This window comes from Zea mays, chromosome 4, assembly GCF_902167145.1.
Source record: "Zea mays cultivar B73 chromosome 4, Zm-B73-REFERENCE-NAM-5.0, whole genome shotgun sequence".
NCBI lineage: Eukaryota > Viridiplantae > Streptophyta > Magnoliopsida > Poales > Poaceae > Zea > Zea mays.
The window spans coordinates 190,340,599-190,353,346 of record NC_050099.1 but is presented as its reverse complement, the minus strand read 5'-3'; the positions used below and the strand labels follow the sequence as shown (position 1 = coordinate 190,353,346).

The following is a 12,748-nucleotide window of genomic DNA, read 5'->3' as shown; positions in this document are numbered from 1 at the left end:
TTATGCAAACTAGTTCAATTATGCACTTATATAGTTGCGTTGGTTTGTGTTGGCATCAATCACCAAAAAGGGGGAGATTGAAAGGGAAATAGGCTTACACCTTTTCCTAAATGATTTTGGTGGTTGAATTGCCCAACACAAATAATTGGACTAACTAGTTTGCTCTAGATTATGAGTTCTACAGGTGCCAAAGGTTCAACACAAACCAATAAAAGTCCAAGAAAGGGTTCAAATAAAAAGAGCAAAAGACAACCGAAGGCTGTCATGGTCTGGCGCACCGGACTGTCCGGTGTGCCACCGGACTGTGTCCGGTGCACCAGGGAGATCAACTCTTAACTTGCCACCTTCAGGATTTCTGGGAGCCACTCCTCTATAATTCACCGGACTGTCCGGTGTGCCAAGTGGAGCAACGGCTACCTGCGCCAACGGTCGTCTGCAACGGCTACAGTGAACAGTGAACAGTGCCGACTGTGCACGCAGAGTAAGAGCAGGCGTCAGATGGCGCACCGGACAGTGAACAGGACCTGTCCGGTGCACCACCGGACTGTCCGGTGGCCCACATGTCAGAAGCTCCAACGGTCGAACCCTAACGGTTGGGTGACATGGCTGGCGCACCGGACAGTGTCCGGTGGTGCACCGGACTGTCCAGTGCGCCATACGACAGTGATTAAAGAGAAAGACTCACTCGGTCTAAGTGACCGTTTGAGAGAGGGAAAGGGTTGAAAGAGACCCGGTCTTTGTGACCACCTCAACGGGGAGTAGGTTTGTAAGAACCGAACCTCGGTAAAACAAATCACCGTGTTCATCCGCTTTATTTCTTTGTTGATTTGTTTTCCCTCTCTTTCGGACCCGACTTTAATTCTAACGCTAACATCGGCTTGTAGTTGTGCTTAAAGTTTATAAATTTCAGATTTGTCTATTCACCCGTCCTCTAGGCGACTTTCATTCTCCTACGCCCTCAGGATTCTATGGTACATACTTTCCACAATCGTAGCCAAGCACATCCACATTTGGCTTCATAAGTGGTTAGTAGACGTCACTACTAGTGTTCGTTTGCTCGACCTCTACTATACACTAGTACCATTATAGAGAAATATATATAAAGCCATTCTAAGATCTAGAATTATGTAGATCTACAGATACCCAACATCTGTTTAGCCCATCAAATATTGGTCCTAATTCTTCAGGAAAAATAGATCAAAATCTTGAGTGACTTTGAGGTATCTTAGCATAGTATTCATGTTTGCCCAATGTCTTCTAGTTGGATCTGCACTATGTCTAGCTAGCAAACTCATACGAATGTAAGCAATGCCACGAAGGTAAGCAACTTTATGTCCTAGTGATCCATTATCATCATTCTTTGGTCTAAATGGTACACTATCTCTTTTAGAATACCTTACGGTCATCAGGGTATTTAAAGGGTAAGCTTTAGTTAGACTAAATCTTGCAAGGACTTTCTTACTGTAGGTCGATTGGTGTGTAAATATTTATTTAGGAAATGCTCGATCTGCAGGTCTAAGAAAAACTTGTTTTCCCCCAAGACTTTCATTTCAAACTCTGCCTTGAGGTAGACTGTAGCCTTCTTAATATTCTCCATATATCCTATGATATTTAGATCACCAACATAGATCAAAATGGTACGAAAAACTTTATGAGATTCTCTAATAAAACACAAGAACATGGAATTATTTAGGGCTAGTTTAGAAATTCAAATCCTCTCCGAAATTGAGGGTTGAGTGAGAAATTATCTCAATCCTCCCATCTATACTATAGATGTTCAAACGGGCGACACGACACGGTTCGATCCGGATCCATTGAAGCATGGTCCGGTTAAACACGCCATGGTTAGGCCTGAATAGCTATTCGTGTTGTGCTAGGCTGAACGACGGGCTTAAACCCTTGAACGAGCATGACACGGGACGGGCCCAACCGTGTCGGGCTAGCACGGTAAACACGAGCCCGTCGAAAGCGAGAGGAAAACAAATAGAACAACAAGCGAGTGGCCTTAAGGTTAGCCGGTTAGGTTAACAGGTCACTCCCCTATACCCATTTAGGTCGTGCACTCTCGACCGTGCTAAATCCGTAGCTCGATTAGTAGTAATGGTTTATGCTCGAGCTAGCTAGGGGGCCTAAAACCTAAAAACGGGCACAACAGGGGTGACGCCACATTAGACTCACCATGGTACTTATAACTTTTATTAGTGAATTTATTAATATTTACCATATATGATATGAAACATTTACATATAGCTTAGGTGGTACCCCACCTTGACTTCGTTGCTAGCTTCGTCTCTGGACACGATATGCCTTTTGTGATGGGCTAGATCCAGACTCGTATAGAGATGTGTCGGGCCGTACTAGAGTTTGGACCAAATAACGAGCTTAATTAATGCAGGCCTCGCAAACCACGAGCTTATTAACCATCTATACTGCACCAAATCTATTTGAGTCGTATCGTATATAAAGAGGAGGACAAAGGCAACTGTGTTTTCCTTGTCCATCCATCCACACCACGGGAAGGCGAAGCAAACAAAGCCATGCAACCCGTGCCACAGTGATCGTCGACGACGTCGAGCATCGCAGCCAGCGCCACGCGGGTACACCCATCCGACGCCGTCGGCGGCCGTGCCACTGCCGCCAGTAGTGGCCTGCAGGTTCAGGCGCCAGCGGTGTACACGGTGTGGAAGAGGTCCAGCATGGGCTTCCAGGGCACCGACGGCTTCTCCGTCTACGACGCCACCGGCAGCCTGGCGTTCCGCGTCGACAACTACTCGCGCCGCCGGAAGCTCTTCGCCGTAGGAACATATCACAAAAAGTTTGGGAGACAAAATCTAAAAAATAAAAATATGCTTTGTCGAGTGTCTAGAGAAGACACTTGGTAAAGAAGCCTCTTTGCCGAGTGCCAATCATCGGCTCTCGGCAAAGACTGACGGCCGTCAGCTTTAAGACGGCCGCTGACGGCCCTTTGCCGAGCGTCACCTTTGCCGAATGTTTGACACTCGGCAAACATGTCTTTGCTGAGTGGGGTCCTGTGCCGAGTGTCCTGCACTCGGTAAAGAGGCTCGTTACCGAGAGCCGACCTTTGCCGAGTGCGGCTCTCGGCGAAGCCTTCTTTGTCGAGTGCCCGACAAAAGGCACTCGACAAAAAGTCCGACACTCAGCAAAGCCTCGGATTCCGGTAGTGATACCCATTTAGGTCGTGCACTCTCGACCGTGCTAAATCCGTAGCTCGATTAGTAGTAATGGTTTATGCTCGAGCTAGGTAGGGGGCCTAAAACCTAAAAACGGGCACAACAGGGGTGACACCACATTAGACTTCCGTGGTGCACAGACGCCATTGGTGCAGAGGCACCATGGTACTTGTAACTTTTATTAGTGAATTTATTAATATTTACCATATATGATATGAAACATTTACATATAGCTTAGGTGGTACCCCACCTTGATTTCGTTGCTAGCTTTGCCTCTGGACACGATATGCTTTTTGTGATGGGCTAGATCCAGACTCGTATAGAGATGTGTCGGGCCGTACTTAGAGTTGGGACCAAATAACGGGCTTAGTGCAGGGCTCGCAAACCACGAGCTTATTAACCATCTATACTGCAGCAAATCTATTTGAGTCGTGTCGTATATAAAGAGGAGGACAAAGGCAACTAACTGTGTTTTCCTTGTCCATCCATCCACCACGGGAAGGCGAAGCAAACAAAGCCATGCACCCCGTGCCACCGCGATCGTCGACGACGTCGAGCATCGCCGCCAGCGCCACGCGGGTACACCCATCCGACGCCGTCGGCGGCCGTGCCACTGCCGCCAGTAGTGGCCTGCAGGGTCAGGCGCCGGCGGTGTACACGGTGTGGAAGAGGTCCAGCATGGGCTTCCAGGGCACCGACGGCTTCTCCGTCTACGACGCCACCGGCAGCCTGGCGTTCCGCGTCGACAACTACTCGCGCCGCCGGAAGCTCTTCGCCGGCGAGCTCCTCCTCATGGACGGCCGCGGCGCGCCGCTCCTGGCTCTCCGCCCGCAGGTACCGTACCGTACGCACGCACGCTCTGCTTGATTCGATTGATCGCGTATATGCATGCATGGTTGCGTTGCTACGACGTCGCGACGGACGACGAGACACGACGATTGAGCGCATCCGCATCTCTGGCCCCCATAGCATGCATCGTGGATCCATACATTGATCTCCCTTCCGTGAATCCGCTTCATTTCTTTGCAACGCGAACGATCGAAAACCTCCTGCAGAAGCAGGCTTGCGATACAAAGAGAATAAGAGATGACAGATGCTGCAACATGTCTGTGTGCTTTGGCACTTGGCAGCAGCAGCAGAAGAAAAGAAAAAAACACACACATACTGACATACACAAGCACTTTCGTCCAAATCAAAGCCTGCAAATACACAGCCAAAATGCCTGCCTTGGTTTCTCTGACGACGCTACGTACGCGTCTTGCACATCTACATACACAACAGCTGTGTAAGCTGTATGTAATCACAGAAGCGACAACGTCTAACAGCTGCGAAACGAAATTGACAGATTGGATCACTGCTAGTCCTAGTATCTAGCTCCCCTTTCTCTTTGTTAACTACCTTTTTTATTTCTCTCTTTATTATTACCATTATTACCCGCCAGTTTTGAGCAGCAGCTGGAGTAGCCAGCAATAAACCAATAATAATGTAGTGCGCCGCCCCCTCGTGCATGCCGTGTGACAGATCCTCAGCATGCGCGACCAATGGAACTGCTACAGAGCAACGTCAGAAGAACCCAGCGGCGACAACGACCAGAGCTTCCGCCGCCGCAGGCGGCAGCAGCAGCTCTTCTTCTCCATGAGGCAGTGCTCGCTCGTCAGAGGGACCGACGAGGTGGAGGTGCACATGGCGGCGGCGTCAGGGACGTCGGCAGCCCAGCAGCAGGTCCCGAGCTTCACGGTGCAGGGCAGCTTCTGGAGGAGGAGCTGCAAGATCCGGCGCGGCGGCGACGGCGACGGCGACGGCGAGGAGGTGGCGAGGATAAGCAGGAAGAAGGCCGCAGGAGCGGCGCCGGCGCCCGTCACGCTCGGGGAAGACGTGTTCAGCCTCACCGTCGTGCCCGGCGCTGACTGCGCCATGGTCATGGCTTTCGTCGTCGTCATGGACCGCATCTGCCAGCGGCCGTACAGACCCTTGATGTGCTCTGCCTCCTCGTCGTAGGCCATGCTGCTGTGGCGCTCTGTTAATTCAGACATGTAGGGATTTGTAGTTGCTAACTGCGCGCAGGATGTTGCCGACTGACTGACTGGACAGATAAGAACCAGCCTAAACATGCATGATAATGTTGTAAGCTGATGTTTTTACTTTAGAGCAAAAAAAAAAGATGATGGTGATTCAGATGAACCTATACAAAGCTGCAGTTGAGTCCTAGAGCATAGCTAGTGTGATCTCTAACTCTGATGGAAATATGGAATTAAAGGTTCCAAACTGCAAACAAGGGATGTCTTCTTTACACTCAAACTGAAAATGCAGATGCATGTACCTAGTCTTCTTGTACTGTGCTAGGGGCGCTACCAGTGTGGCATCCTCAAGTGTTGATGGCTTACGCAATGCATAGTCGGCACAAAGAATGAAACTTTAGATCAAAAGAACTAAATACCTAAGTGTTGGTGCTTTGATCTCGTCTTGGGCAGGACTTAGCAAAAAAGAACGGCAGGATCTTCATCAGGAGGGAGCGAGTCTTCTGGTGCGGGCTGCAAGTTCTAGAGTGGAGAGACAGATCATGGGTCTTGGTGATTCGATGGAGGACTAACGCGCTTTGTGTATGCTTCGTTTCAGAATGTTGGCGGTTGTGAAGCGTTTATTTTTTTTATCTAAATACAGTCTTTAGATATCTTTTGTGGTCATCGAACCTTGTTACATGTCGCTTTCTTGTTCTACCTGTCATGGACCATATATCATGTGGAAAACTATCCCTTGCCCCCTCTTATCATTTTGCACGGTTTGGTCATGTAATCTGAATCAGATTTTCTGATCAGACCATGTGTTGTCGCTGTTTGCCGTATGTGTATCAAAAAACTTTTGTATTTCTGTTATGATATAATAGAAATGGGGTGATCCTCTTGTCAAAAAAAAAAGATCAAAAGAACTACACTACACACATATTATAAAAAGTTTGCCACAAAGAAAGCATTATCCTTCCTTTGACGACAATTGACCATTTTTCCATCATAATACATATATAAATATATTCTTTGTGAGAGAACTAAAGTATTTTTGGCTCATTGAAAAATCTGATGCATACGGTACAGCGCATCTGTATACTTGGGTAGTTGGGTTAGCCTTAGCCCTGCCCCTGCTGCAGCCTGCATTGTAAACTCTGCTGACGCTGACAACTGGGCCCGGTGTTACTGTAACGGTACACGTATGACAGGGAGAGTCCCTGGTATATGGGCTCCACTCCATCTCGTCGCTCTCTCTATTCTATGAGAATTTTGCAAACATGGCACCGTCTACGACGGGCTTCAGACTTTTGGCACCGCGGTCGTGGCAATTGAAAGCATGGCATCAAAATCTTCCTCGTTTTAAATATTTAGCATCGCGCGCGCCTAATGGTCATTAGACATTGTGCAGTTACTGTCGTGCCCTCGCTCCGTTACATCCCTTGCCGCCGTCCCCATGTTTGCAAAATTCTCGAGCTCCGGCGGTGAGCTGGCTGACGTGGTCATCCGGCAGCTGGAGGAGCTCGCCAAGTCGGAGGCGGCGGTCGTGGCGGCGTCTTACGCGGAGCTGCTGGAGCCAGGTGACGGCGAGGAGCTGCCTCCATGGGTGTCGCCGGATCTCGACAATGGCCCCGCCGCAGACTTCGAGGCTCTCGACGCTGACGTTGACGCCGCCTGGCATGATGCAGCGACCATCGCATTCGCAGCAGTGCCTTCCCACGAGGTTTGGTTCAGTGTTCAGTCACTTCTCTGCTGCAGGCTGCAGCTGCACACACTACAACATCTACTAGTGTGCAGTGCTTGACCACTACTAGTAGTACATTGCTTGCGATAACATGCAATTTTGTCGTTATTTAGCTAATGGAAAAAATATATATATATTATATCTTGAGTTGTCGTTTTTTTATTCTTCTGCCACTAGTTTATATATGGCAATTCTAAATTTTGTGTGAAAATTTAAAACGCCTGAAACATAGCAAACTCCCCGCTTTAAAACCACCCCAAGAGTTGCCGTCTGATCTGTTAGAAGTTCAGTACTGCTACAAAAATTTATGGCTGCTCTGCTACATATTTCCAAGGGCAACAGGATCTCATCAAATTCCTAAGCAACGACATGAACCGGTGACAGGAGCAGGAAGCGTGGATCGCGACCGGTTGCGACGTCGACGCGCGCTGGGCGGAGGTGGAGGAGATGCGCGAGCAGGCTGCTCCGGCGCCGGACGAGCCGTGCCTGTCCTCGTTCGTGGACACGTCGGAGATCTTCCCCGCCAGCGTCACGCTCAGCGGCGGCGGCGGCGACGTGGACAATAGCGGCGACAACTACAAGCCAGACGAGGAAACGGCCCCGCGACCACAGCTGTTGGCCACGAGGGCGCTGGTGCCGGTGACGGAAAAAGGAGGAGAGAGAGAGGGAGAATGGAATACGGGAGACGATAGAAGAAGACGGCGACAAGGGATGTAACGGAGCGAGGGCACGACGGTAACTGCACAATGCCTAATAATCATTAGGCGCGCGCGATGCTAAATATTCAAAATGAGGGAGATTTTGATGTCACGCTTTCAATTGCCACGACCGACCGTGGTGCCAAAAGTCTGGTAGACGGTCCCATGTTTGCAAAATTCTCCTATTCTATATAGCCATTCTATATAGCCATGGACGAATTCTTCCTGCGTAGCAACGACCGCGTCGTCGACCAGCCGCCGCCGCCGGCCCCGCCGCGGAACATGTCGTCGAGGGCGATGACGAGCGCCATGGAAAGCGGCGCGCCGAGACGTGACCCCGCCACGACGAGGCGGAACACGTCGTCGCCGACGGCCTCCTTCCTCTGCACCTCCGCGACGACGGCGCCCCCGCGCTCCTCACGCACCGCGCAGGCGCGCCGCCCGTAGGAGCCCTCCACCACGTACGACAGTGCAGCCGCCGCCGCCGCGTCGTCGGTGCCCGCGGCCGCGGAGTGGGCGAGCGCCAGCGTCTTGCAGCACGCGCCGATGCGGCGGCGGACGGAGAGCAGCGGCGTGGCCCTGGCCGTCGTCGTCGTGCCGTCGTCGGCGTCGGCGTCGTAGATGACCCAGCGCTCCGCGAGGCCGAGCCGCGTCTTGCGGCGCACGGTGAGGAGCGGCTTCCCGCTGGCGTCCATGAGCACGACGCCGGCGCGGCGCCAGCGCCGGGTGGAGCCGGCGTAGCAGTCGACGCGGAAGGCCAGGTCGCCGCTGGCGTCGTAGACAGTGAAGCCGTCGCAGTTGAAGAGCAGCGACTTGCGCCACACCGTCAGCACAGTGGACGGCTCTCCATCAGCCTCCGCCGGGGCCCGGCCTACTGCTGCTGCTGTGGCAACGACGGACCCCGCGGCGTTGGGGTGGACCTTGGCCATTACTCCTCTTTTCTTTTCCCCGCTCTGTTAGATCCTCTGCTTCGGCCTAGCTTGCTATGGCGGCTAGCTGCAGAGGTACCTAGGTAAGCAAGGAGGAGCCATTGCGCTTGGAGTGGATCGGGTGGCGAGGAGTTGGGGGAGAAGCGTAGGGAATTTATACCTGGCCTGGCCGGCCGCGCGGAGAAGATGGCGCTCTGCTCTCTTTGTTGACAAGTGACGGTCTCGCTGACCTCACCATCCATCCCACCCAGGCCCAGCAACCGATTCATTTTGTCGTGGGAGGAGAGACGGAAGAGGAGGAACCTGATTCCTCACCGCCCACATGTACTCTCTTCATTTCGTCAGTGCACTCAATTTCCTGGCTACCAATCTGCTTGATTTGGGTTAATAAAGATATATTCTCGGTGACGAGGATGCAGTGGTCGGCGACGGCGACGACGACGAGAGTGTTTGTTTGGTTCTTTTTTAAAATATCATATAGATCACGTGCGAATAAAGATGAAGTGGTCTAAAGAGTTGAGGATCTAAAAAGCGACGAATTTCTACCATCATGGTGATTCGATTGGAAAGCTGGACCATTTGACGGTCTGCAACACCTTTCTTTTGGTGCCCACAAGTTGAAAAGGGAAAACAAACATTGCCAGATTATAGGTTCTGTTTGAAAACCTTTAACCTAGTAGTTATCAGCTAAAAATCAATAGTAAAGCTTCTAAATTTGTATCACTATTCAAAAAATTACATATATATTTTTATGTCTATATTTAAATAAATGATAATAAGTCTAGACATATTTACAAACACATATACATTAAGTGTAGTTTGAATCTAAGTAATTTGTTAGAACGAATTTTATCGTAGGACGGAGGTCTGCGGTCAAGAAAAACAGTTGCTGCTTTCAGCATTCTCTAGAGAAAAAGGTTGCATGGAAGTGCGTGCCGATGCAAAGGCTAGCCTTCCTTGTCCATGAGTCCATGACGAGTCGTCGTTGATGGTTTGGCTCCTGCTGCTCAGGAGTACTATATTATTGGATATAGTATATCTTATCTTATCTCCACGCACGGATTTTTGGGAGAACGTATTGTTTTATTTCTAAGAAGAAGAAACAGAGGCTCGAGAAGCGTCTAGTGCAGACATGTGTAGTACACGCCAGCAGAATTGTCTACGGCCATATGTCAGAGAAATGCTGGCGCAGAATTGGACTTTGCATTATAAACTGTAAAAATTATAAATAAAGGATTTGCTAAACTGCAGGCCTCTGGTTTTTGCTTTATTTTCAGTCGGCAAACAGAATCCATCTAATTTAAATCCAATGATCAGAATCTATCATGAACTTATTCTTAGCCTCAGGCAATCTCCAGCCTCTCATCCTATATCACATCTCGTATTTTAAACTTCACTCTACAAATATTCTTTATTTTAAAACTTAACTCTTCAAAACTGTGTTAAACAATATCATTTATCATGCCACCTTCTCTATTTTACATGAGTACATGACCCACCCCACACAGCTTTAGTACTGAAAACTATTGAAAACTAGGACTCTTGTACACTTGTTGTGACCTATGTACTGAATTACTGATACCGAGGGGGTGTTTGGTTCTGTGGACTAAAGTTTAGCCCGGGTCACATCAAGCGTTTGACTTTCAAATAGGAGTATGAAATATAGACCCAACCAACTGTACTAGATTCGTCTCACTTTTTAATCTTCGGCTGAGAAATTAGTTTTATAATCCGACTACATTTAATACCCCGAACGGAGGTTCAAACATTCGATGTGATAGGGGCTAAATTTTAGCAGGGGCAAACCAAACACCCCCTCATGCGCAGTGGAACAAATGACGTGTCCTCTAAAGTCTGAGGATCGCTCCTGGAATGTTTGTTACGTTTATGATACATAAAGTTTAAGAATGCTAAAAAAACTCGATCTGTGAGATAAGAATAAAAAATATTTTTTGATTTTTTATTATAAATAAACAAGATATAGGACAATTTGTAATGTGGATTACATTGTGAAGTTTAAAATACAAGATAAGATAAGATAACTATTCGAGACAGTCTAAATTTGTATTCTTATTCTGAGCATTGAGCTTATAAAAATATATGAATGGGTAACCTTATATTATCATATATTTTTTCACCCTTTTTGTTGGAGGGGGTAAATGATGCATAAAACAATTTATGCAAATTTCTATTCATATTTGTAATAATGTGCTTGATAACATAAAAATCAGTATCGAATTTCATACATATCTATTTTAAAATGATAAATTTGTTATAGCAATTCGGATATCTACTTTTATCCCTGCTGCGAGAGGTCTAAGAGGGTGTTTGATTTCTAGAGACTAATTTATAGTCCTTCTATTTTAGTTCTTAAATTGTCAAATACGTAAACTAAAACTATATTTTAGTTTCTGCATTTGGCAATTTAGAATAAAATAGAGAGACTAAAATATAGTTTATAGAAACCAAACAACCGCTAAAGGATTGTTTGGTTTGAGAGAGATTGAAGGGGATTATATTATTTTCTAGTTAAAATTGAATAGAAGGAGATTTAACCTTCTCAAACCCTTTGGATCCCTGCGCAACCGAACAAGGCATGTTGAAGAAAGAGATTGAATGCGGAAATCAGCATCTGTTTTCCTTTGACCGAAATTGGTATGAAGCAACAGGATTCCATGTGAGGGCTTTTACCAAAACGGATGGAGTTGCCGCTACGAACACATTTTCTTTCCTTATCATGTGAACTCCGTAGGCTGCAATGCTTGACCTTTCGACTTTCTTACTGTTTATAGAAAAGGAAGCCAAATTTGTCACGTATAATGTGCCGATTAGTTGTAATAATGGAGTAGGTAGCTACTCTACTTTGCACTCTCTATCTCATTCCATTTTTAAATTATAAATTATTTGACTTTTATCAAACACAACTTTCTATAGTTTTGAATATCTCCTGTATTTAAGTATGTAGCAAAAGCTATACTATACGCTGAAAAAAATTAAATGGCTCATAATTTAGAACGAAAAAATATAGTAGAAAACCACACGAAACTACATCGTCCACATCAAACTATAAAGATGTTTTGTTGCTTTTGCTTTTAGATAACAAATCTAAGGTTTACAATTTTTTTGGTTTAAAGAGATAGAGAGTGTAAGCTATGAGGAAAAAAGGGAAACAAATATAAATTACATAAGTAAAATGCACTAGCAGTCCACCAATCCTCGAACTTGGCACATTGTGTCACTTTTTGAGTAAACTCGATTTTTGTCAAGTTTCGGTACTCATTTCTGTGGCTGAGTTCGAGTACCCAAATGACATATCATGTCAAGTTCGAGGACCGATATTTTATTTTACTCAAATTACTTCCTTCACCTACAAGCATTGTACATATAACCCTCAGTATTTTTTAGTTCAAGTTACCGCTGCGCCATTTAAGTTGGTTCAATCTACCCTTTACCAAAATTTATCTTATGTATTGCTTTACGTACAAACTAAGATCTTAATATAAATTATGTTGGTTAGTAGCTAGTGTCATACTTAGCCTAGAAAAATATTTTCTAGTTTTTTTTATAATTATTTTGATAGAGTAGAGATCAAATAATATAATAACTTTAATAATATAAAACTAAATATAAATATGATGAAAAAATTATTAACATGTTTTTGCTAACATAATTTATGATGTCCTCAATCACCTCAAAACATATAAACTTAGAATTCAACATGTACATGGAGAAAAAAAGATAAGTCTTATTAGGGAGAGGATCTATCTAACTTTTTCGAATCTTCATGTACAAGTTGAACTCAAATTCTTATTTTATAAGGTGGTTGAGGATATAGTACTTTTGCATTTAGTTTTGTAACATTAAGGGTATTATTATACCTTCTGCCTAACTCATCAAAAATAATTATGAAAAATCATAATATATTTTTCTAGACTAAATTATGACATTAACTATTAATTAACCAACAAAATGTAAATTTAAAACTTAGTTTGTATATAAATATATAAAAAGACAAATTTTATTAACAAGTAGATCGCACCAACTCAAATAGTGGAGGGGTGAATTGAACTAAAAATTTTATTTTAGAAAGTTATATGGATATTGTTCATAGGTGAGATTAGTAGTTTGGACATTTTAAAGAAAAAAAAAATCAGAGCCACCCATAGAAAACAACACCATACACTAA

The 12,748-nt window shown here is 45.9% G+C and overlaps 1 protein-coding gene across 1 annotated transcript; it reads right to left on the bottom strand.

Moving 5' to 3' along the window:
• Positions 1-7,716: 7,716 nt before the first annotated feature.
• LOC103654295 (protein LURP-one-related 8) lies at positions 7,717-8,949 on the bottom strand. The gene is made up of 2 exons (XM_008681126.3): positions 8,723-8,949; positions 7,717-8,629 (listed from the first exon to the last, which is right to left on the bottom strand). Exon 2 carries the CDS (start codon positions 8,560-8,562, stop codon positions 7,834-7,836), a length of 729 nt encoding a protein of 242 aa, XP_008679348.1. The 5' UTR covers positions 8,563-8,629; positions 8,723-8,949; the 3' UTR covers positions 7,717-7,833.
• Positions 8,950-12,748: the final 3,799 nt, after the last annotated feature.

Excerpts from the sequence above, each read along its gene's own strand:
- LOC103654295 (XM_008681126.3), bottom strand. The coding sequence starts at position 8,562 with ATGGCCAAGGTCCACCCCAACGCCGCGGGGTCCGTCGTTGCCACAGCA.